This window comes from Glossina fuscipes, unplaced genomic scaffold (genome assembly GCF_014805625.2).
Source record: "Glossina fuscipes isolate IAEA_lab_2018 unplaced genomic scaffold, Yale_Gfus_2 0, whole genome shotgun sequence".
Classification (NCBI taxonomy): domain Eukaryota; kingdom Metazoa; phylum Arthropoda; class Insecta; order Diptera; family Glossinidae; genus Glossina; species Glossina fuscipes.
The window spans coordinates 31,438,468-31,463,707 of record NW_023998414.1 but is presented as its reverse complement, the minus strand read 5'-3'; the positions used below and the strand labels follow the sequence as shown (position 1 = coordinate 31,463,707).

General features: G+C 32.3%; 1 protein-coding gene across 3 annotated transcripts in view; it reads right to left on the bottom strand.

The window, feature by feature from the left end:
• LOC119636117 (carbonic anhydrase-related protein 10) overlaps positions 1-22,592 on the bottom strand; it is a 99,845-nt gene extending 77,253 nt beyond the window's left edge. Inside the window, exons 1-3 of one of the 3 annotated variants that reach the window (XM_038031263.1) lie at positions 22,395-22,592; positions 14,687-14,822; positions 6,664-6,944 (exon numbers count right to left, since the gene is read on the bottom strand). In XM_038031263.1, the coding sequence (XP_037887191.1) occupies positions 6,664-6,721 (58 nt within the window). In that variant the 5' untranslated portion in view covers positions 6,722-6,944; positions 14,687-14,822; positions 22,395-22,592. Of the gene's footprint in view, positions 1-6,663; positions 6,945-14,686; positions 14,823-22,283; positions 22,326-22,394 lie in introns of those variants that run through there. The other 2 variants (XM_038031282.1, XM_038031272.1) reach the window with 2 other exon arrangements.
• Positions 22,593-25,240: the final 2,648 nt, after the last annotated feature.

The following is a 25,240-nucleotide window of genomic DNA, read 5'->3' as shown; positions in this document are numbered from 1 at the left end:
GATTTTTTTTTGTAATCATCACATACTCGTAGTACAACTTACTTCGGTTTGAAGTGACAGACATATCTTTCTCAAGTTTATATCGTTCGCAATAAAGAACGGCGGTAAATGTTTTTTTAATCTTTTTCATGAACTTTTCGCTTCTTTTCATCTGACAATTAAAAGAATATTAAAATAAAAGGCAAATTTAATTATACGAGTATAATAAACGCATCTACCTGCGTAGATTAAAGAGCAAACATCTATGCAGATGTTGTTTTCACATAAATTTAAATTTAAGCTCGTAAAAATTGCCAACATTTAGGTGAATTTCGTTTCATACTGATTTATAGACCATAAAATTTATGGTAACTTTAATCTGAATATTCTCTTCTCTTTTGTTTTAAGAATTTCGAATCATTTAACAAGGCGCAGCGAACTTTTACGTGAAAAGTTCTTAAGCAAAAATAACAGAAAGAACATAACGAACGCTCGGCCGATAACGTAACGTAGTGCGTACGAGAAGTTGCAGTTTTTACTTTTTTTAATTTTTATGATTTTTAAATTTCATATGACAGACAAATTAATAACTAAAACTACTGCGTTTCTCCACCCTCTGAATATATATATATATATGTATATATATATATATATATGTATGTATATGTTTATATGTTTAATTTAGAGCATCAGTAGAACAGTTTACGAATACCTTTATCAATGATATGACCAAAACCATTAAAAAAAAAAAAAGAAGAAAGTTGGAAAAAAGGCAAGAGCAAGAAGAAGCGAACGTCCATTTCCAATTGGAACGTTTTGCATCTTTTGAATTTTCAACATCACAATGCTTAAGTCATGCAACAAGGGACACCTTCAAATGGTTTACCACCATCGTTTATACTATTTCCTCTCTCGCTTGCCGATGTCCTTTCTTTTCTTTTCACAATTTTTTTTTATTTTATTTTTTTTTTTTTTCTTTATCTCTTTCTCTTTGCCTTTTTCTAAGGAACATAAACACTTAACAGAGGAACATTATAATATGAAAACTAATGGCTGTTTTTGTTATAAACATGTCTGCACGTATTCAGAATGCCGGTAACAATATTTTGGGTGACTTTAAGAGCGAGAGCATAGTGTCGCCTTTCGTATAAATACGATGCAAAAAATATCGTAACAATACTAAAAGCTCGAACGTATTACAAATATCTTACTAAAATGGCGGCATATCGAAAGCCCCTACCATGGCAGGCAATTATCAATTGACGGAATGAAGGAGGAGTGAAGTAGGGATATTCACTACGTTCAGCAGGTTTTTTTTTTTGTTTTTTTTTTTATTTATTTTCGACATGCGAACATGAGCTTATCAACTGCATTTCTATAGACAACTTTTAGAAATTGACGAACGATATATGCTATAAGTCACATATTAACGATGGAACACTTTTTGACAATTTGTCTTGTGACGGGCAAATTGATAGCGAAGAACAAGGACAAACCAATAATAAATGAATGAAATAAGAACGGACGGTATTAGAGGTGAAATAGATTGGTCAAGCAAAAAATATCCTATACTTGCAAGGACTGAAAAGACAAAGACATTGCAGCATGGACAGACAACTAACTATTAGCGTAATTTATAGAAGAAGAGCATTAAAGAGGGGGATGAATAGATAGAGTGTAATACTAGCAAGCAGCTGAATGCTTAAAAAATCGATCGGAGTAACGCGTGAAATGTTAGCGACAATTATGCGAACAAATTAACGGATAACTTTGACTAAACCGACTGAAAATCGCGAAGCGATCAAAACATGTATGCTATGTATATGCGAGACTCATTGCAGCTTATTCCTAGGTATTACAAATGGAATGACTTAATTTATATATATATATATGTATTACTCCATTTGTCTGTGTGTGTGTATGTGTGTGCAGTAATGGTAATCAAGAAGCAATTATTGAATTGCAGAGCCTTAATAAAGCCGATCACGGTTACTACTTTGCACCGTACTATTCCATGAACTAGATGAACATCGATTGTGAGCGTAGCTTTTAATTTAATGATTGGAAGGCATCGGTTGAAATTTTTGTTTGCTTTAGAGTTTTAAATAAATAAAAAATAAGTTAACTTAAATTTTGTCACTGTCACCCTTGCAACAAACTTACAAGTAAACAGATGGATGAATGTATTCGCTGGGTCACTCTCACCCTCTCTCTCTCTCTCTCTCTCTCTCTCTTGACTCGCGTTGATTACACATAGGAATGTTTTAATTTTGAATTTTTTACAAACGGAATGCCAAGGTCCGTATGCATTTAACAAGTTAAACGAGGGTAATGAATAGTAAAAAGCTTTTAAGTAAATAATTTTGATGTCGGAAAAGTTTGTATAAAATAACTCTATAAAAATAACTTTAATTTTTAACTTTCAATTTGTTTAATTGTTGCCTGCCTCGGTTATAATCAATATTAATTTATTGTTATTCAATAAAACATTGATAAAAACGTGCAAAAACAATTGCGAGTAAATACAACATGAATAACATGAGGCAGTAACACGTACACATCATATGTATTTAGACCGACTGACTTGTGCCACATGTCATGCCTGTAAGGTAAAACGAGCATATATATATATATACATATATAAATATATTTATAGTAAAATATTTACACTTACACTTAGAGATCTTGTGCATCTACTATGGGTAGAATATATTGTAGATTTAATTTCTAGCATCTCTTTCACATCTCTTTCCTGGCATTTTTCGTTTTTCATTTAATTTAGGGAAAGACAAGAAAACGCAAACTGAATGCTTTTAGAGGTTTACGTGAATTTGTCAACTGTCTCTTATGTAACATTTCAATGAAATTCATGATATTTATTTTCACAAAATTTTGCGACATTTTATGTCAATAGCAATATTTTTGTATACAATCTGTTTAAATCTATTAGATGAACTACAAGGCATTCGACTTTAATGGGCTAAAATATTAATGAAACATTTTAGTTATTCAACCGATACTCATATGCACGATTAACTGGAATTATGTGTAACTAACACGGTAACCATACTTCTATGCTCGCCATCTTCCACTACACCAGTGTATTCCAGTGTTTCGCTATGAAAAGTTGGAAAAAGTTGCAAAAAAAAGTTTTTTTACGATAAAAGCAAATAAAAACCCCATACTGGAACACAGCCCACCATTTAATACTGTTAGGGGAATCATTTCCGATTCGAACGATTTTCAATAGCGTTCGTCCATGGACGAAATCATGTCGTTGCACAAAATTTCAACAAAATATCTCAAAAATTGCGACCTTTACGTTGAACGCAAGAGAACAAAATAGACTTACAGACAAACGGAAAGACGGACAGACAAGCTTAAATGGACTCCGTAGGTAACTCTGAATTGATCGTTATAGTGAAAGGTGCATCTCTATCAAATTGCTCCTGATATTATACGAACAAACTTAACATATCTTTATACCACATATGGTGTAGGGTAAAGAAATGATCGTACAAGCTTTTTGTAAAAAGCAATCAATAAGAATATAATAATAACTTAGATATTTCTAAAATTTTACGAAATCCCTGATATACTTTTTGTTTGTAGTTGTGCGCCATCATTTAATCACTCTCGCTTATGTTTTGTCTAAAGACAAAATCGCGTACATGCAGTAAAATGTACACTAAACATGCTCTGCAAGAAAATCGATATAATAATGATTCCTTTCAGGAGGGTTGTCGATAACAAATTCACAGGCATTTATCGATCGACCCCACCTTAACGGAAACGAAATATAAAAAGACAGTTTATATAATCGACCGTTAAAATACTTGCGATCAGCTGGTATATAAACCAGCAGCTAATCGTACAACATAAATTTTCAAAGAATTTAATATTCTTGCAATGAAGTTTGTAACGCTTAACACTAGCATATGTGTGGTGTAAATGCAGCATTCCAGTTACATGTTCGTAAGCACTGAACAATGTTTATAACGTAAACAACGCATTCCCACAGAAACCGCATATGTACGCATAGGTAAAGGTACACTTTATCTATATCATTAATTGCTTTCATTGTCAAGAACTTGGCCTTTTTTAAGGTAGAAGAAGTAAATCCAATACCTCATACGAAAGAGGCTCCTTTAGTGCGAGGCGATTGTAACAATTGTCCCATTCAACACCTGAAGTCTACCACATTTCAGCATCTTTAAGTTGATATTAGAAATAACTTAATCGGTCAATCGGTCAACTTCTGATATGTGTTAATGCATAACAAGACAGGTTTTGCGAACGATAGTACACTTCCGCTTTCGGTGAACGAATTAACAGACCATCTACATAAACTATAAGGATTGGAACGTTACATATTTTCTCGCTGTTTGTTGAACAATGAATATAACTAATACTAAAGAGAAATACAATTTTTAAGCCTTGGGGCAACAGTTGAAGTTATCCTACTGCGTCGTAAACAACGTGGATTTTTGGGAGCATTTAAATAGGTTGAGCTTTGTGATAAAAGAATACGCTATTATCGAAAAGCGTTGCTTTTCCTAGCAAATTTAACGCGGAATGAGGAGGAGGAGGAGGAGGAGGAGGAGGAGGAGGAGGAGGAGTAATGAACGAAATCTAAAGCGCAAATAGTCACGAGGTAGATTAGACGATAAAGCTTAGCATCAGCGATGTTCTCACAGAGCGAGGAGCGGTGTGTAAAGATTTTTCAGTTACTGTCATGAATCGGCAATGAATCGGCCATTAGGAAACGCTACAAGAAATAACTGATGAAATTTAACTACAGTATTTTTGAGAGCTTTTTTTTTCCCCAGTTAAAATTGATTTGAACCGATAACTTATTGTATATTGATTAATGCCTCGTTTCTTCTGAGAGTAACCAAAAACCGTAAGACTACTTCCCCCTTATACACGGAATTCATATTTCTTTTTCGAAATATATTTAAATAAAATATTTTGTGATATCTTGTTAATGAGAAATGTTCAGTACTACAACAATAACTCTCAATAACTCTCAGAAACTTGTTAACACTCCTCATATATATATATAAACCAAATTTCAACACAAAAATGTCCAACAAAGTTTTTATTTATTTATTCCAAAGAGCTGAGCAATATCACAAACATGTCACAAGTCTTATAAGAGTCACAATAAGAAAACCTCAAATATCTTCTTCTTTTTGATTTTTTATGATTTTTTGATATTTTGATGTCTGTAGTCATAAATTGGGTCAAAAAGGATTTTTAACCTGATCATAATAACTATTTGATTCCATATCATAACCATGAGTTTCGAAACGTGGGAATTACAGGTTTGCAGGTTAGTTAAATTAAATTCATTTCTTTCTTCTACCTTTTTGACTTGGCCGTTTGATAAGTCCGTTTTATCACAAAATTGTTATTGGAGAGTTTTATTATAACTATTACTATATTTATACATTTATTTCTTTATATATATATGTTGAATTGTACAAATTTACAAAGCATGGATTTCAAAGATGCCAAATATAAAATCGGAAAAAATCGTTTGCGAGGCAAACAGAGTCACAAGTTCTTACGATTAGTCACTGTTGGTATGCCGTTTTTCTCAGATAGTATGACCCTTTAAAGGGCCAGTAATGTCATTAACTTTTCCGTGTAAGACAAATTTTTTTCTCAAAGTCCCTATTCCTTGAGCAACAATGTCGAAGGCCTTTATAGCATTTAAATAATATTTTCATAGCTATTGGAATATTCTAAAATTTATGCAATAACACTCCTCCGGGCACCCGTCTTGGATGAAAGTCTTTTTCCATTATTCTTCACGCAAAGAGTTCAAGTCTTCACGATATTGCTGATGTTCGCGTTATTTTCTCTATTGTCATCCGAAATTCTGAAACATGCCTTATTGAAAGCGTATGAAGCGTAATGATTGACGAGCCAGCTTCCAAGTAAAATGAATGACTTCATCGTTTGATTTTATAAATAGAAAGAAGTAAGAAATCTATATTCGGGTTTTTGGAAGCTCTCTTCTGCGCGTTCATAAAGGCATTGCAAAAAGATACTACATTTTGAATGATTGTAGTGTTGCGTAGGCATAATCAATTTTTCTACCGGGGCTACTGCATCACCTATGCAAACCTATACGTGCAAACTACTGCAAATTTAATTTTTGCGGCCAGAAGAATGTTTAGAATAGACCTATAACGGGGACACTCGGACATGCTTAAATTTCATTCAGAATTTGTGACTGATCAAGAATATATAAACTTTGTTAGTTCGCTGAAGCTTCCTTCTAGAGTTTGGAAGTGTTTTGAGAAAATGAATATACTCCTCGTCCTTCGGCGATGGGTACAAATGCACTCTAAAAAGCAATATAAAGTTAAAACCGAAATCTCTTAATCAATCAATTTTACGCATGAACGACAAATAACTGTACTTAACCGGATGCGAAGACTCATATTTTCGAAAAACTTTATTAGTTTACTTCATTAAAGATTGCCTCTTACACTACCCTTTACGTTGTTTAATAGAAAGTTAACGGGAAAAATTGTTTTCCACATATGTGTTGTTAAGCGTATCTTGGCAAAATTTTAGCATAAGTGTTATATTAAAATGTATTGCTTATGTAAAAGCTCTCGCATAAATTTGTTTTTACATATTAAATTGAAATTTGTATCAAACACTTACCATGTATACTGGCTAAGAGCATTAAAATACAAAAGCATAAAATCTGTGCTACATCCATATTTCATCAGTAGTAAGATATTGAAATTAACTTTTGATATTGATAACAACGATGACGTTGATTTTGATCATCAATGCGCTCCGCAACATAACGAAATCGGCTTAACGAACAGTTTGCTTCCCCGGCACCTTCAAAATCTATGCAAATTTTTTAATGTACTTCTCTCTGCCGTGCGTATGTGTGAAGAAGAAAATAGAATATCGCTTTGAAGTTCTTAATCGACCTGAAACGAAACGAATAAAGAATTATATATATTATATCTATGTATATGTATATATATATATTATGCTTCATATAAGCATATGAAGTTCGATTAAGAAAAAATTTCCGTTTTATCTCTATTTTTCCGTTTTAGTAAAGGTCGTGCCAAAGAACATAATGGACTTTCACTTTCCTATGCAAAAGTTATGACTAAAAAAAGATAATGAGAGCAATCTTTAGCCAAAGTTGAATTTATTCATTAATCCCAGAATACTGTTCGTGCTACCCTTTGTTGTGCAAACTTTAAGAATTACAAAATAAATTTCACTGACAAAAATTTAATGACAAAAGTTTTGGAAAATACGAGAGAAATTAATTACATTGCGTGCGAAGTTCATTTTTATCCAAAACCATTTTTTGCTCATACGAGGAATATCTGAATAATAATTTTCGCTAAGATATAAAGTATTTAACGTACGATATGTGAAACGGCATCCTATGTGTAATACCTTACTATTGAAATTTTGCCGGCTTAGTTAGACGAGCAGTTTTTCTTTCCTTAGCTTGATAATAATCTAACTGACGTCTCTATCAAATCTCATCCCAATATCTTTCGTGATGAACGTGCATTTCTTCAATTACTTTCTACTTCGTGAGCTACATTGCTGCCTACCTAACAAAAGAAAACTAATACATTCAAAGTACAAGTTAAGTGCTGTTAAACAGAAAGTGTCAACTGCCCGATCGGGACCGTTTTCTAGATCAATATTCACTGTAAAATGTAAATTACTCTCTATATTTCTATATTTTCGTGTGCTGAAGTTTCAGGTAAATGCCTCAATATTGGCGACCATAGCAATTTCAATATACTGCAAGTATTGAGCCTGACTGTCGTATACATTCAACTCAGATTGCATGCCGGTAGAGAGTGTTCTGCTTGATTTTTTTTTTTTTTTTTTGTTTTTAAATCCCCAATCACTCGGGGGATGTAACCTATATGTGTATCATGGTGACCGTAAGCAAAAATAGAAGTTCTAGAAAGTGACTGATATAGAGAAGTGGTCGCAGACTAGTGGATCCTGTGTACAAAATTGGAAAGTGTTTCGCCTTTACGGACTGAAGGTAAACTCTCCCGCACTGAGATGTGAACTCGTGAATATTGGACTTGTTAGTCGCAGTTCTTAGCTATTCGGCTACTCTTGCGGACTGAGAAGATAGAAAATTTTGTTAGCATAGATGTTTAAATAACTTTATATATGAATATATTTATTTTTCCTTACATTCCTTTTCACAGTTATATTGATGTTTGTATTATATTAAATATATGCACAACAAACAATCAAGTTATCAAAAAGGTCTCTTAAAAGTTCCACTTAATTGCCTAAGTCATCAACTTTTTTGAGTTGAGAGAATTGTAAATAGCACGGTTTGCTTGTAAATTATTAAGGCACCTTGTAAGCAGGGCATATGAAATCTAAGACTATATCGTGTGGTTAAGACTATAGCGATCCTCCGGGAAAGTACAATTTGTAAACCTTACATTACAGCACACATAACTTCGCCAAAGTGTATATCATATAAGTTTTTTCCGTCTTCAAAAGCAGAAAAGTATTGCTTAGCCTCGATTGTTGTCACACAATAACATTGTTGTTACATTTGATTAAATTGACTGTTTTAATACTTTGACCTTCATAAGAGGTTGGAACCATTCACAAACAAATCAGCTGCCACACAAGTTAAAGTTGGGAAAAGGTTAACAATTAATTTTTCATATCTACGCTACGATAGTCCCAAAGGCATAAGCTAACGAAGCAGTTCGATGGAACCAATAATGGCGATGGTAAAGCGCAGTTATCCATGGTGTTTATTTTGTGCTGGGTGTTTGATATAAGATAGGATGTAAGTTATAGTGAACTGCCCGAACCGTAATGAAGGACCGAATGAACGAACATAGTATGCCAAAAATCTGACGCCTGGCTACACACACCATATATCGGCTAAACACGCTTGCAAATTATGAAATGAAACGAAGAACGCTTCACTGTCATTTCACAAGAGCGGCCTGGAAAAAATTTGCAAGCCGTAGTACAACACATACGCTTGGGAGACGATCATATAGGCTTTAGGATTAGACCAAATTATGACATGTATGGATAATTGCGTCACAACAGGATTCTCCGAGATCATCAGATACTTTACATATGACAAAATGTTTTATTTGAACAATTCCGTACGCTTTTTCATAAAAATCGTAAGAATGCATTTATAAATACTTAATAAACTATTTTGTGCCCCGTAAAATAGACAAACTTTACATTCTTTATGTAATTAACATTAAAATTGTTACTGGTGTCAGATAAAAATTGTAGTTAATGTATATTGTACGTGCGTACGTATGTATGAAAATCTATTGCTAAAAATGTTATTATAACATACGCACATATATAAATTTATTATTACTCATATTATATAGAATATTTTTATTTTGCACAAAATTCGAACTTTAATTTTGAATAATACCAAAAGCACATACAAACGCATATAACATATAAATATGTTTTCAACGAACTAACTTAAACGATCTCAAGGCATATAGAGAACTTTAAATTTTATAACCTATATACAAAGGGACCAAAAAGGGAATGGCATAGGTGTGTAAACGCATATAATTACATGTAAGACCTGTGGAAATTCTGCTCTATAAGTGAACTTGAACAACCGTCACCCTATAATAGATTATATAATCAATTGTAACGGCTCTTGCTATTGTGTATCTAATAAGTAAATTCAATTAACGTAAACAAAAATGATCTTGTCGTGGTTCAACTTTACTTCGCAATCAATTCTTTCCTTCATACTTTTTTTTAGATCCACGAAGACCTTCAATGCTGGGCATTTAAGGTTCGCAATAAAATGTACGTAGTGTATCTTTTCTATTTTCCCACACACTTTACATATGCGTATTTCTAAACTGTATTTCTCGTAATTCTCTGTTCCACACTTCCTTCTTGTATCCCAACTAATAACACTTTAAAATGGTGCAATTGTGTGCGCAAAAACTCATTTTGTTAAAACTTATTTATTCCCATATATGTGTGCGGCTATGAAATTGCATAGGACCCGGTCAAATGAACAATAAACGAAACATTATAGAGAATAAAAGTGCTGCATATATATATATATATATATATATATATATATATCTGTGTATACCTAAATATATACAAACAATTGTGCATTTGTACCACTACATATATTTATAAATTCTTTTCTTTTTTTTTTTTTTTTGTTCCCTTTTCTCATAATCATATGCAGTTAGGACATTGGTCAATAATTGCAGGGACTGACACAGAGAATTCATATTATTCTCAGCAAGTGATAACCCTGAAACGGTCCCTATCAGAATTTCGTGCTGCAATGAAAGTCACTGCATTGATTGAGAATCGTTCTACTACACTCGTAAATGGAACCACTGCACCATTGAGTCGAATAGAACTGATATAAGTCGTGCAATAAGACTATGACCATTAGAGGTGCGACCTACGTGGTGACACATATGACATCCTATTCATCACTTGTCTTAAAACGAAAGCATAATAAATAGCATATATACTATGGCACTATTGATTCGATTGAATGAAGAAGAAGACGAGAAAATGAACAGAAATGGCGAAGGAGGAAGGAGGTGCTCTTCCTGCAATCACTGCTAACTCTTTGCAAATTTGAAAAGGATACTCCCAGGGGAAAATGTTTGAATTAACCCATGACATCATTGCGGAAAGTCAAGTCTATTTTAGATTAAAGATCTGGCAAACTGTCCTACGAGAAAGGCATCAAGATATATATTTTTGACTTGTCCCGGGACATATTGAACCGATGTATTGTGTACAAAGTTACATTTAAACAAATACAATACACATAACTATATCCTGTTCATACTCTACACTCAGCGGAATCTTATTAAAGAACGACTAGATCCACAGAATTTTTTATTGATTTTCTTTTAATTTTTTTTAAGCACATGTCATAACTCAACATTTTCTGCACAATTAGGCAGCAACGTGGACTATCAAAGCCTTTTCTGTGTACTAACGGTTGTAAAGACAGTTGTACAATTGGCCCTAGTCTACGATTAAACTTTAGGTATTTGGTTTTAAAATATCAAAAATGAACAATAAATTGAATCGAGTTGAACTAATCAACCATTAGTATTTGATTTATCATATAGTAAACAAAACCGTTGTTAATATTCACAATATGAAAGTTTTGATTAAGATGAGATAGTATGGCACTACTGGTTCTTTTTCTGCTGTGGAATGCGGTCAGAATGCTGCTTAAGCAATTTAAAACATTTCACGTCGCATTGCCAAAATATCCTAGCAATCATACTGCAATGACTTGGAAAATGATGCCAAAAGAGTCAAAATATGTGCAGCTCAGCACAGGATTCCATTATCACGCACATAACCTATGTCGTTTTTATTCTCTTTATATAACTCCCTTGACTAGCGACTAGCTTTGTCTTTCGCACATATTTCGCTTATATAGCTTTTTAAAAGCAAGTTACGAGGACTTATCTTCTCTCTTCATTGTGACGTGTTTGTGTTGATCCTCTTTTCTGCGAAATTTTCGTCGAATTGTTGCTGATCTTTTCGCCAGTCCCCAATTGCACGTGACAGATAAAGTGTCATGAATGTGTCATTGGGTTCTATCATTTTTAGAAATCTGTTTTCTTAGACAATCGTCTGGATTTGATTCAAATTCATTCCATCGAATAGGGCTTGACGTAGCAGTATTTTCAGATCCCGAAGAAAAAGTTTATTTAGGCGTTCAATTATCTGTCTAATGCATTGCTTCCGATAGAGATAAGAATTTGAATTTTCTTTAAGTGTAATTTCGCATAAAATTTGTTAGATACAAATTTTTTTTCTTTTCGCATAGAAGTTTAGTTGTAATGGCTTTCATCGTTTTCATACGAGAATCATTTCGTATATTGTACTTGAATTTTTTCTGATCGTCCAAATTTCATGCACATAAGATTTCATTATTATTTTTTAGCTTTTATTACTATTACTTAAGTAAGTAACAAAGTTGTAGTTAGACTTTGCTATCCAAAGCTCTTTTATTATTCAAGGGCGGGTTGATTAACCGCTGGAAGCAATATTTCAATTGAACTTTTTATTCGTTATGCGAAATGTTAAAGAAAAACTAATTAAGTCCATATATATGCCGGTAAACTATCCGAAGCAATATTATAAAATTTTTGAAATTTTTTTTGCAAATTTTAACAATTTTCTATTTGTGATTTTGTAGTCTTGATTTGCATCGGGACGCCTTAAAATAATTTCTAATTTTATAATTAATTAAATTAAATAATTGCTAATTTTTGCATGGACACATCATCGATGATGATAGAAGGCAAGAGACAGAAGAACCGACAGACCAGGAAACAAACAAAAAGAGAAAACGATTGAAATATAGGGGACAGATAGATAGATCCACGGATATATGTAGAATAACTAGGTGAATGAGTAGACAGGGGCGCGCGACAACAGCGCACTATTAAGCGAACGAGTAAATGGGCAACGCTCTCATGCCGCATAAAGCGAATGAGTGCACGAATAGATTGACCCATGAGAGGATAAGCAAATAAATCAAGATAGGCAGTCGAATAGACATAAGGAGTAAATGAACAAATGCAGATTTTTACGTTGCTCCGGCTTGTGAACACTTCTTGCCAAAGCTAGTGCTATTGAAATCTTAAATCTAACCATCAACTAAACAGTTTAAATGTGTCAATTATTATTGCTTTACTCTCCTTTAATAAGCTAAAAATGTTTATAAATCTTATTAAATTTCTGTCTTACGTAGAAAAGCTAATAAAAGTTGATTTCCGTTACCTTTCATGGAGAAATTAATTTCATTCCAAACTAATTTGTCGAACAAAAAACTAAATTAGCTTAAAGACTTATAAAGGAGACTAAATTAAAATGTTTTTTTTTTTTTTTTTTCATCGGTTATGCTCTAATAACAAAGTTTAAATTGCCACGCGATGCCGCATAGACTTCTTTGACATGACCTTTGAGATTTGTTTTGCTCTTTTTCTCTTTAATATTTATTTGTTTAGTTAGTTCTTGTGAGATTTCTTTTTCACAAGTACTTGGATTTGTATTTATTACAATGTCATTCTATGATAGATTTAAAAATTTTCTTAGCAAAAACATTTCTTTAGTTGTTTATTGCTTTCGTTATGCGAACACATTCGCTTAGTCACTCTTAAAGCCATCGCTTACTAAATTGCTTAAAAGCGAAAGCCTAATTACATAAAGAAAAAAAAGAAAAAACCGAAGAATTACTAACTAGTTGGACTTCAATATCACCGGAACGCAATTTAATAGTATTATTATGCAGCCTTGACGTAATTACCAATATAAGAATGCAATGTATATTCAGAACATGGAAAAAAAGTTTGCGGTTAACGTTTTACAAAAAAAAACTTCTTTTTTCTTTTTTTTTTGAAAGCAAAATAAGGACACCAAAGACCGAATCGTTGATAACTATCATTAAAAGTTATTATTAATCGGCTACTTTTAAAATAATAATTAAAACTTTATATATGACTTGGGATGTTATCTAAAGATGCAGGAAATGTATATTCTAATGAATCTAATCAAAAAATTTTATTTTCGAGTATACTCGCGATGGCAACGCAGACGCCATTATCTCGCCTTTGTTACTATCAATGACTGTTATTGACAAGTTATTGTTAAATTCAGCGATACAAAGAAGACTTTTAATGTATCATTGAAGATCTTGAAAGAATCTTTGGAACTTAAAGTCGGTAACGCAGTATTCTACTTATATAAGAAAGAATAGTATTGAGCAAGAAAACATTGCTAAGAATAAGGGCATTTAAAATCGATTTGGACGCCGTCGTTGACGATGACGTTGACATTATGACTAGCAAGCTTATTACTTCTTCATAATCGCCAGTGAGTAAGTTGGGCCCAAAGACAAGCAAAATATATATATATATATTTATAATATATATACGCATGGGCGTAACGAAAAAGAATGCCCAAAGACTTATTTTTAACGTTATTTCTCAAATCAACGCCCAAGAGATGAAAAATACTGAGTAGGCTACTCAAAGTTGGTCCCGTTAAAAGCTCAAGGCGAATGGTTTTTTTTTTTGGATGCCTAAGCAGACATCACTGTACTGAAGTGTCGAAAATCGTACAAAAATCATTGCTTTTCGAGAGATAATATCCGTTGGGCAGCTATTATCGAACACATGAAGAACGCTTCAAAAATTACGGTAATGATTGTTTCCATTAACCAGCGCATGCAAATGAACCCTTTAAACCAGTCAATTTTAAAATAATGGCCTACTCATCATCGCTATGATTTGGTTGGGAAATCTGTAACGCGACCTAAAAGATTTTATTGTATTCAATTACTCATCATCGTAGTCGTTGATTTAATTCGTAATGATCGCGCTCGACTCTTTCTGTTTGCCATTGTGACGAACAAGAAAGACTATTGAGAATAATTATAAAAATTATTTATTTCAGATAATTTACAGGCATGTTGCAAAGATAATAATGAAACTAATATGATCTTCAGCGTGTTGCTCTTGCAAATCACTCCAAGTCCTATAAACATCGCACTAACAAAGGAGTGAAAACTAGAAAGTAATTTAAAAACTATTTGCATTTATTTTATGTTAGGGCTTTTGAATTTTTAATTAGCCATTACACTTACGGTCTAACCTTGATGAGTGCTAGGAATGCCTATATGCAGTGGGTACATAAACTGTCGTCTGTTTCCGTAAATATTTATTTCACTTATTATTGAATTCCCCGAAAGATTCATAAATCATGGGTAATGTTGTCAGGAGCTGCAAAAAAAAAGAGAGAGAGAGAGAGAGATAGAGAGATAGAGAGATAGAGAGAGAGAGAGAGAGAGAGAGAGAGAGAATGATATAGGTACATACTCGCTTGTATATAGTTAACGGAAACTAATGCAATAACTAACATTTATAATAGAAACGTGTAAAAGTAAATAAACATCAGACAGCAACACGTATATGAGAATATAAGCATAAGCTCGTAACGATACACATAATCAAGCATTTGTTTCACTATGCCATATACCCACACATATGTATATATATATATATATATATATATATCTGTGTGTGCGTATGTTTGCTTATGTTCAACAATTTTCAAATCAAATTTCAAATTGTAAATCACTGTTTTACACACTAAACTATTATTATTATTTTTATAATTGTTGCTTACAATATACATACGTCTATTATGTTTATATCTATATATACACATACAGATGTATATATATATATATATACATATATATATATATATATGTATAATTATAAATGCGTATGCGTTTGGATGTGTATCCTTTGGCGTACATATATATATATATATATATATATATATATATACATATACAATTCAGTTTGATAAAACTATTGCTCGTTTGTTAAATTATTTTATGAAAAGCTTCGTTTACACTACGAAAATTGATAAAAATAAATGCCTATTCTCTTCTATATATGCGCACAACAGGCTGAGTGCTTGCAAATATGCAAAGACTCATCACTATTATATAGTTATACATACACATAAACTTATACGTTATATAATTATATTAAAATTTATGTAAAACTAGAAAGTTTACAAAAGCACGCGCTAACGCAAACACGACCGCAGCATGCATCTGTTATAATTTCTGGCAAAGAGCCGAACATTGATTAAACACCTACTGCATCATGCATACATTTTTAATGCACCACTACTCTCGCTGGTACATTTGCGGCTTATTTATACAAATGAAAATGTGTTCATATACGTACATAAATGTTTTACTTTAAACTTATTGTGCAAGCATATAACATAAATAAAATATTTGATATCTGATTATATCTCTTGTTATTGGTTTGAAATTTTCAATACGTACATGAGAAAGATAATTAAATAAATATCACATTAAATATTGGAATTATGAAAAAGATTTTTTTGCGAAATGCGGAGAAAAACAAAAAACCAAACCTTAATATAAGTCGTATCATATCATTGACATAAGTCTCGAATACCTGTTGTCAAATTTTTCGCACATTTTTCACCTACAGCGCAATTTGAAGTCATGTCGTACAATGACATGCAACGCAGAAACTGTCGCAAGGACTTTGACACTTTAAATTGAAGAAATAATTAAGTTAAGGTCCATCTTGCATGTCTACCGTCTCAAGCATATATACCACATTTCGTTAAGGACGCCCTTCATTAAAATTTATTATCAATATTTCGAATTGTTTTCATGCTTTGCAGCATATTATGACATCTTATTAAGATTGACAAACGCATAGAGTGCCGTGTACAGTGCTTTCAGCCTTTCCTAAAATCACACAGTAGCGGTCGTTAGTAGAAGAGAAAGCGTCAACTTGTCCATTTTAAAAAGATATGACAATTAACCATGGACCACTGCTTGCATCGCATAGTCGTATTTTATGGAATATAATTGCGTTTAACGTAGGGCTTCGAATGGTGCCCAATTTTGTCCATTTACGAATTCATTAAGACACGGAACTATTGATGATAATATGAATTTCTACGGTGAGTTTCGAAACAGGAGACTATTCAGAAGATGAAAATAGATACCATACCCCAAGCATCATCTCAAGTGATTACACTAATTAAACCTGGGCAGATTCAAAACCAAGTAACATGACAGTTAAATTTAATCCGATATGTTGTTCGACGTGTATACTAGCGTTATCAAGAGACCGGTAACTATACTCAGCGACGAAGAGGTGGTTGAAAGTGGTTAGAGGAGTGGAAGTCAGTCGATGAACGGTTAAAAGAAGCCTGGCCGCACGGACCACCAACTTGCCCGAAGTTGACCCCAGTCTAACCGACCTTAAGTTCCCTCGAAAACATATAAATAGGGCTATGGTTTAATGGAAGGTAGTTCTGTTCTCTGGCGGATGCAGGTTGCGTCTTCGTGATAACGACGGACGGAGAAGAGCCTACCGAAGACTGGGTGCGCTTTTCGCGTAACGCTGTCTCTCTGAAGGAGTCTTACATGGAGGGACGTCGTGCGTTTGGGGAAACATACCACTGGAAGCAGGGGCCGAACTTGTGTTATGTAACTTCCCGACGCTACTTTAAAGAAGTACTGGTAGAGCACGTTATGCCTTTTCCGGGATTTATCGGCGAAAATCTCATTTCCGCGCATGATAACGCAAGACCACATACCATTGCTGTAATGCGCCAGTAGTTAGAGAACGTTGCTCTGCCGTCTATGACGCGGTCTGCTCGAAGCGCAGACCTCAATCTCATTAAGCACGTATGCGAAGAGCTGAAAAAGAAGTACGAGGCAGAAACACGTCGCTTACGAGTCGCGGAGAGTTTCGAACCGTAACTAAGCAAAAATGGTGGAAATCGTATTAATAAATGCCTTTCTTTTAAATTTCTTTGTTCTATTATTGTTTTACTCCTACCTAAAATCTCGGAGCCCGAGTGAGAACAATCCTCAAATCTGCGATTATTATTCTATTGCTACTGTAATGAATCTAAAGGTCACAGGAACATTATGTGTTTTCAAAACTTAACAGATAGTACTTTAGTTCAATTTAAGCTATGTTTATAACCTAAATTGGATTTAATAATAATTTCGATTCGAAGTGAAAATGTGGGGGATGGGCGATTTGTTTACTCGTAATTGTAAGTGTTACTACACTACAACACTTGGACAAATACTATTAAGTTTTTTAAGCTTAAGCAATATGGACTTCAAATAAAAAAAAATTTATATATATATATTAAATATTGATAATCGAAGATTCTTACTTGATAAAAACTTTGCATAACAAATTTCTCAAAACAATAGATTCACTTTTTATGAAAACTGATTGAAAATTTGTATCGAAATAAATTAAGAAGAAACAAAATGTTTTTTAAAAGAATTTTGCCATAAAATTTTTAATGTTTTTTTGGTCATTTTTATATCGAAAACTTGATGAAAAAATTTTCATAAAAAATTTTTACAGGACATATAAGTATGAAAAAGTTTTCCATAAACTTACCTACAAAAATTGTTCACTTAAATGCCTGTCATACCATTTGAATTTATAAGACTATACTCTAAATGCATATATATATATATATATATATATATATATATATCGTTATCATCATAATGTATAGTCATCGTCTTTTTATTGTCAGCACTTATACATAAAATGATGAATTTATTATAGCTACAAGCTGTTCGTTCTTTTTCTCTTTTTGTTTTTTTTTTTTTTTCTTTTTTTTCCTGCTACTTCTGTAAAATTTGTATTGCAAACACAAAAATATGAATATTGAAATTGCATTTCTTTACACACATGTGTCTCCTTTCAGATACCTTTCTCTCTTCCCTGCTGATATATTCGTATGTAGACATCCTGAATAAAACATGAATTGCAGTATGAGTTTTATTTATGGTTATTCCTTTATGTGCATGAGTAGGGAAAATGACACGCATACGTACCTACCTATGAAGGCTAGTTGTACCGTGCTTCGTTTCATCAGTTATCTGATTGTTATTGGGATTAATTGCTTATGTATGCCTAAATCAGAATTGTGTTTTAACGGATTGGGGGCACTTATGCATGGCATATATGCTACAAATTAAAAAAAAAAATATTCCCTCATTTCTCATTTAATTTCACATTTTTTTAACGATAATTAAGTTAAAATATTTCCGTTTTTTTTTTTTTTTTTTTTTTTTGTTTGTTATTAATCCGTTCTCCGCTATCTATCACCCATAAAATCTTAATAGAAAGATGCATTTTCAATTTACATTCTTAGTTATTAATTCCACTGTTAAATCTATCTTGACTACGACAAGTCTTACAGTATATCGCTAAATCCATTCGCAGTATTTATCAAAAAAGATTTGCAAAGGACGCCACAAAGTACAATAGAATGAGATCTTATATCAATTTAACGATGTCTCTCTACGCAGATATCGTTACTATGCTAATTAGCTCGCAGCTTAATGAGTTTTCAAAGAGCAAGAAAGTACAGAGATGAATTAGAAGTTTCTCGCAGGATGATAGTCTGAACAATGCAATATGATCAGTAAATAATCAAGTGACCTATCTAAAACAAATACCACCGTCCCTCAACAGCGAACATTGGATGGAATGGGAGTATAAATTTTTTCATACCATATGCTTGAGCCAAAACATGTCGATACTGCACCAAATGTCATTAAAATATCCTGAAAATTGCGACTTGTAGGTTGAATTATGAGAAAACAAATCGTCTAGGTAGACGGACGGACAAGCATACTGACAAGTTGATTCAGAAAGCCGTGATTGAGTATAATAACAGGCGAGTCCTGTTGAATGCTGCACACCTCCGCACAAACGTAATAACTTTTGCACCACAAGTGGGGTTCTAATAATGGGCTGAAACTTTTGTGCCCCCTTAAGACCTTGGAAAGAATTTGAAAATTTGCGATATAAATTCACAATTCATTACTAACTAATAATCTGCAAAACATGCAAAGTAGGTAACTTTTAAGTACATCCCTATTTTCAATACGCACACATTCACACGTAATTGCCTTTGATATTAAAACAATTTATTTGTTGCTATATACCATTTTTTGCGATATTCTTAAATCACAAAGAAATTTTTCCCCTTTCGTTCACCTATTAAAGTCATGGGCTTAAATTTAAATCTGGCCCTACTATCGCTCTAAAGACTCTTAGCCACTGTTTTATACGCCATCGTAAACTAAAAAGATATAATTTACCGGCTAACGTCAACGTAATACTGCAATAATTAGCGTTTGCATCTCTATACCGTATTGATTTCATTTAACTGATTTTCATCGTTACGTTTTGTTTGTCAACACTATTCACAACGTATGCTTTGCGTTCGTCCGTCGACCTAACCTGTCAAAGTCAACTAAAGTGTAAATCTATATCTTTTTGTCGATTTGTTACCTTGTGGCGACAGATAAAAATGATTTTCTGCTTAACATGATAATTTCATGATTAACATGAAATGTAGTTTAATTCATTTACTATAACAGAAACAAACTCGAAAGAGGCCTAAAATTGTAATACATAATATAGTTCCCAATAGGCAATGATCTGATCTGATGCCTTTTCCAATTGCATTGGATGGAACGTTAAAAACGATCCCGATCAGCCTATCGATGCATTCATAATTCACTCAAAAATCGATAATTATTCGCCTCAAAGCGATCAAATCATTATTAGTTTCTTTAATAAAAAAAAAAAAAAAAAAAAAAACAACAACAAATTTTAAATTGCAATAACAATATTTTATTAACATGTACTTTTTTTTCTATTATTATTCAAATATATTTTCAAACAACCCTTTAGCTTACAAAATCCTCTAGTTCTACAGTAAAAAGTTCGAATTCCAAGATACTTGACACATTTAAATCCCATTCAAGCTTTCTGCTTTGCTTTTTTTTTTGTTTTTTTTTTTTTATTTTTTTTTATTTTTTTTTAGTCAGAAGGGACCTCGTTTTGTTTAATACTTTATAATATGCAACATAGACCGTAATAAATTCCTTTGATATATATTAACATCGCATTGCACATATTTGTTATTGTAGGTGTGATAAAATCCAATAACAGCAGTGCCAGAATAGTAAGGGGTAAGTATATAAAAATTCAAGTCTTAAATTTATGGCAAATGAAACAAATGTATTTATTTATATAAAATAAACACAGACAAGGAAATGCAAAGAAAGAAATACAATTAAATTTATAGAATTTTTGATTTGTAGCCAAATAAACGTAAACTACGAACAAGAGCATTTTATTATGTATACGGGATTATTTATCGAGAGAAATTGCATTGCTAACTTTAATAAGCCGGCAATAATTACTTATGGACACCTACAGGCCTACATCATATACGATTTTTCGGAAGAAGTCCTCGAATTCATTTATTATTTGCGTAAATGAGTTCAGATGAAATTCTTTACGCGAAACTTTTCCAAAAGTTATTTCTTTTCTATTTAATTTACCCTAAGTAGAATTTGTCCAATCCAATGGGACAGATGGTCTGCAAAGCACTCGGCAAAAAGAAAAACAACAATACCAAACTCATTTGACCAGTTTTATTAACGATACATTCATGCGACAAAGTATTTTTTTTTGTGTTGGAATCTCTCATCGGAAAATAATGACCTGTCATTTTCACTATTAAATTTCGCGGTATTTTGCAATGGATTTTGAAAAAAAAAAGAAAATCCGTAAAAAAGAAAGAAGAAATAGGACATAGTTTTTATCGAGCATCGATGTCACAGCAGGTATTGTTAAATCCGTTTCCTTTCAAATGGTTTTCTATTCGCACGCTTCTGATATTTTTCTTAAACAAATTCTAACATCAGTATACCCGGCGTATGAGTGATATAATTTAAAATGAGTTTATTAGCACCTTATTACGTGATTTAAAATGCATTTAACCTTCAAGTGATTAATATTCATGATAATCGAAACAATTATTGAACAAAAGGGGAAGAACATAGAGGCGTATATGTCTATATATATGTGTGTGTGAATTGTGAAACACATAGCACTGTAAAGTAATCAACTTCAAGCTAACAAACGCCACATTAAAATAAATTGGCCTACGAATTAAATGGCAGAATGAATAAAGAGAAATATTTAGGCAAATAATGTGTGTGTGTGTGTGTGTGTGTGTGTGTGCATGCATTTTGCATTCACATTGTTTGTTTAGAACCAGACATCAACATGAACTTTAAACAATAACAAAACTCATTAACTTGAAACTCTTAACAAAAAATAACTAACAACTGCAATAATAACAAGAACAACAGCAATAGTACCATGAAGTTAATATACTAACAAAGCGTTTATATTGTTTTAATTAAAAGCTTATATACATATGGGCATTAGTTCTATGCTTATATGTAAAATTTATAAACACTGCTAGCATAACTGTAGGAAATCATTACATAATTGACTTATTCCAACGATATGGAAAACATATATACATATATATATACAAACATATATAGTCAAACTCAATTTTCAGCAAAGTGGAAAGCATTATAAGTAAACAAACGGAAAAGGAACTTAAAAAGAAATACAAAATATAAAATGAAAGCAACTGCTTTGAAACAACGACAACAACAACAACAACAACAGTAACAACAACAATAATAATAATAATAATAACAGCAACAGCAACAACACCAGCATATGTTAACAATCGTGAATGTAATATTTATACAAGTGAGAGTATGTACGCGTATGATTGTCGTAACTTACAGGTACCAGCAGAAATTAAAACCCAAATAAATTGGCTTTTTTTCTTTAATTGCCTTTACAAAGAAAAAAAATGAATGAAAAAGTATTCCCATGTTTTTACGTTTAACATACCTCAACCGTGAAAACTGCAGTTTTTCTCTTTTTATTTATTTATTTATTTTTTTTTTTTATTTACTGAACACAAGAATTTCCATATAAAGCATGAGCCGGTGCATAAAGATTGTAGCATTGCCCTTAACATAACAAGTGTTAACGCAAACAACACTATACACTATGCTATACCTAGATCGTAGGTACTGTTACATTATTATTTTTTATTTTTTTTTTTTTATTTTTTTTCTTTGTCAATTACTGAATGCCTCTACCTCTGTCTATCCTTTTCCATCTCTATCTATCAATTTCACCTTTTCGCTCTACTGTTTTCTTTTACTGCATGTGCATATGGGTTTTGCGTTAAAAATTTTAACACTATAACACGTATAAACACCTTTACGGTTAGTTGTTTCGTCAACAAATGTAACCACGTTTTAAAACCGTAAACCGTGTTCTTGAAACACTAACAAACGAACATATACGCACATAACATGAATAACAAACACACTTTATAGACAAATGTGTGGCTTATGCGTGCTCTGTAAGTTTGAGTGTTTCTTTTAACACATTTTGTAATTTGTATGCATATCCGGTTTCCGTTTTGCTGATTTAACAACAGCCCGCACTTTTATATAAGCAAACAAATAAACAAACAAACAAACAAATAAACAAACAAATAAACAAACAAACAAACAAACAAATATACGAATGCACAGATAAATAAATGTCACGTTTGAAAATTCCGCAACAAAGTGAAACATTAATGAAATCTTATTTACTTTAGCTCACACATAAACACTACAATAATATATGTATAATTGAAAGTTGCAACTAAAACACAATCTAACAAAAACCTAACATCGCTTATGCATTTAAAGAGCAAAAAACAAAAAAATTAAAAAAAACAAAAAAAAAAAAAAAGAATAATAGAAAAAAACACTCTCACAAACATCAGCATATCGATGCACATATAGTGTTTAAATCGCATTTAAATTATTATTATATGTTCGATATTATATGAGATAAATATGGCGCGCTTTTTAATTAAGCGTGAACACCATATCGTAGTTAACTTTATATATAAATAACTTAAGCTTTTCCATTCCTTTTTTTTTTTTATTTATTTATTTATTTATTTATTTATTTTTTTGTTTCGCTTCTTAGTTACTCTTCAATTAACTTCGATTATATCTTATTGTCTTTTAATAATTTGATGAGTTAAATGATTTGTTGATCTCTCTACCGGTTATATTTTTCAAAAAAGAGATTTTCTGTTTTTCTTGCTTTCTTTGACTCGCATCATAGAAAACGCCGTTTATATGTCCTCTCGTTAGACCAACAGTTTAATAACTAAACACTTGTTATCCTGCAATTCGATATCGTAAGTTTAACTTCGCTGGTGCTAGCATCGTTTTCCTTGTTTTACTGTTTTTTTTTTTTTTTTTTTTTTTTTTTTTTTATATATATATATATATTTAATATGCGTTCGTATAACGGCGCGTGCGCATTGATTCAATTGAAATTTATTTCACCACACAAAAGAGTATTTATCTCGTAGTTTTCTTCTCCTTTATTTTAATAATGTAACGATTGTATTTGTGGTAAGAAAGGTATAAAGGACGGACGGAAAGGCTATATTCATCGTAACGCGAATGTAAAGCATCTACCACGTATGGTAAGTATCTCAAAATGCTTTATTCGTACGTGACTGTAAGCGCCTTAGTAAAATGCTTTGAACCCATCTTCGTTCACCAAATAATTAGAAAAGTTTGGTAAATGTTTTCTTGCCAATATCATAGAGATAGAGAGAGAGAGAGAGAGAGAGAGAGAGAGGGAGAGAGAGAGAAAGAGAGAGAGTAAGTAATCTTTTCCCCAATTGCGAATATTATTAAGGAAAATGAAAAATTTTATTTATATTTTTTCCCCAGCGGTTTTCATATAAGATCTGAGAATTTTAGGTAAAATATACGTGTCGCAGGTTAACCTGTTAGCCTGATTTTTACCATTGCACACGCAGCGATAATAGTCTGCCAAGCAATTCAAAGCAAATGACGAGGCCTGACAGATAGATGCTTGGAAGAAAGGACCGATATAGATTAGTGGAATTGAGAGGTTGCGTTCTTCAAGTTTATGCATACATTGTTGCCTGCTGCTTTTTTTTTTTTAATGGAGTAATGATATATTTCTACGAACATCCTATAAAGCAAGGATAGGGGTACTAATATGTGAAGCGAAAAATGTGCGTAATTTCAATATTTATTTTAAATTAAGGCGCCTTACCAAACCTACACATGGAATTAATCCATTTTCAGCAACAAAAGGCGAAATATTTAAACCTATACTCAATTATCTTCATCGCCTTTACGGACTATCAATCTTCCTGAGCGGAATTAATTTATTTCCATTGCTTGACTTTGACTTACTAGCTGATAGATAGAAGACAATTTCTAAATGTTACGGAGTCGACAGTTAACAATTGTTAAGTCTTTATGAACGTCATCATATTAAATCGAGAATTCTGTAATATATCACTAAGATTGAAGGATTCGTTCTTCATTCGATTCATATAACGAAATTCGATTACTCGGTTTTCTTTCCAATTTATACGTTCAATGCATCGTTGCTGTTGCGAATATAAGTAACTGATTCACCCTCATTACAATTAAGATCATTGTCACAATTGTTTGCCCCGTTAGACATGTTGACTAAACTGTTCTCATTTAATTCTTTATCGGTCATTAGCTCTCGAGTGTGTGCCTTAACTAAATTCAACACTTTTTACTTCCATTGTATCGGCTAACTCAACTATCTGACAATCATTTCGCCCTAATGCTGAGATCGAAAATGTTTTCATTAATCTAAAA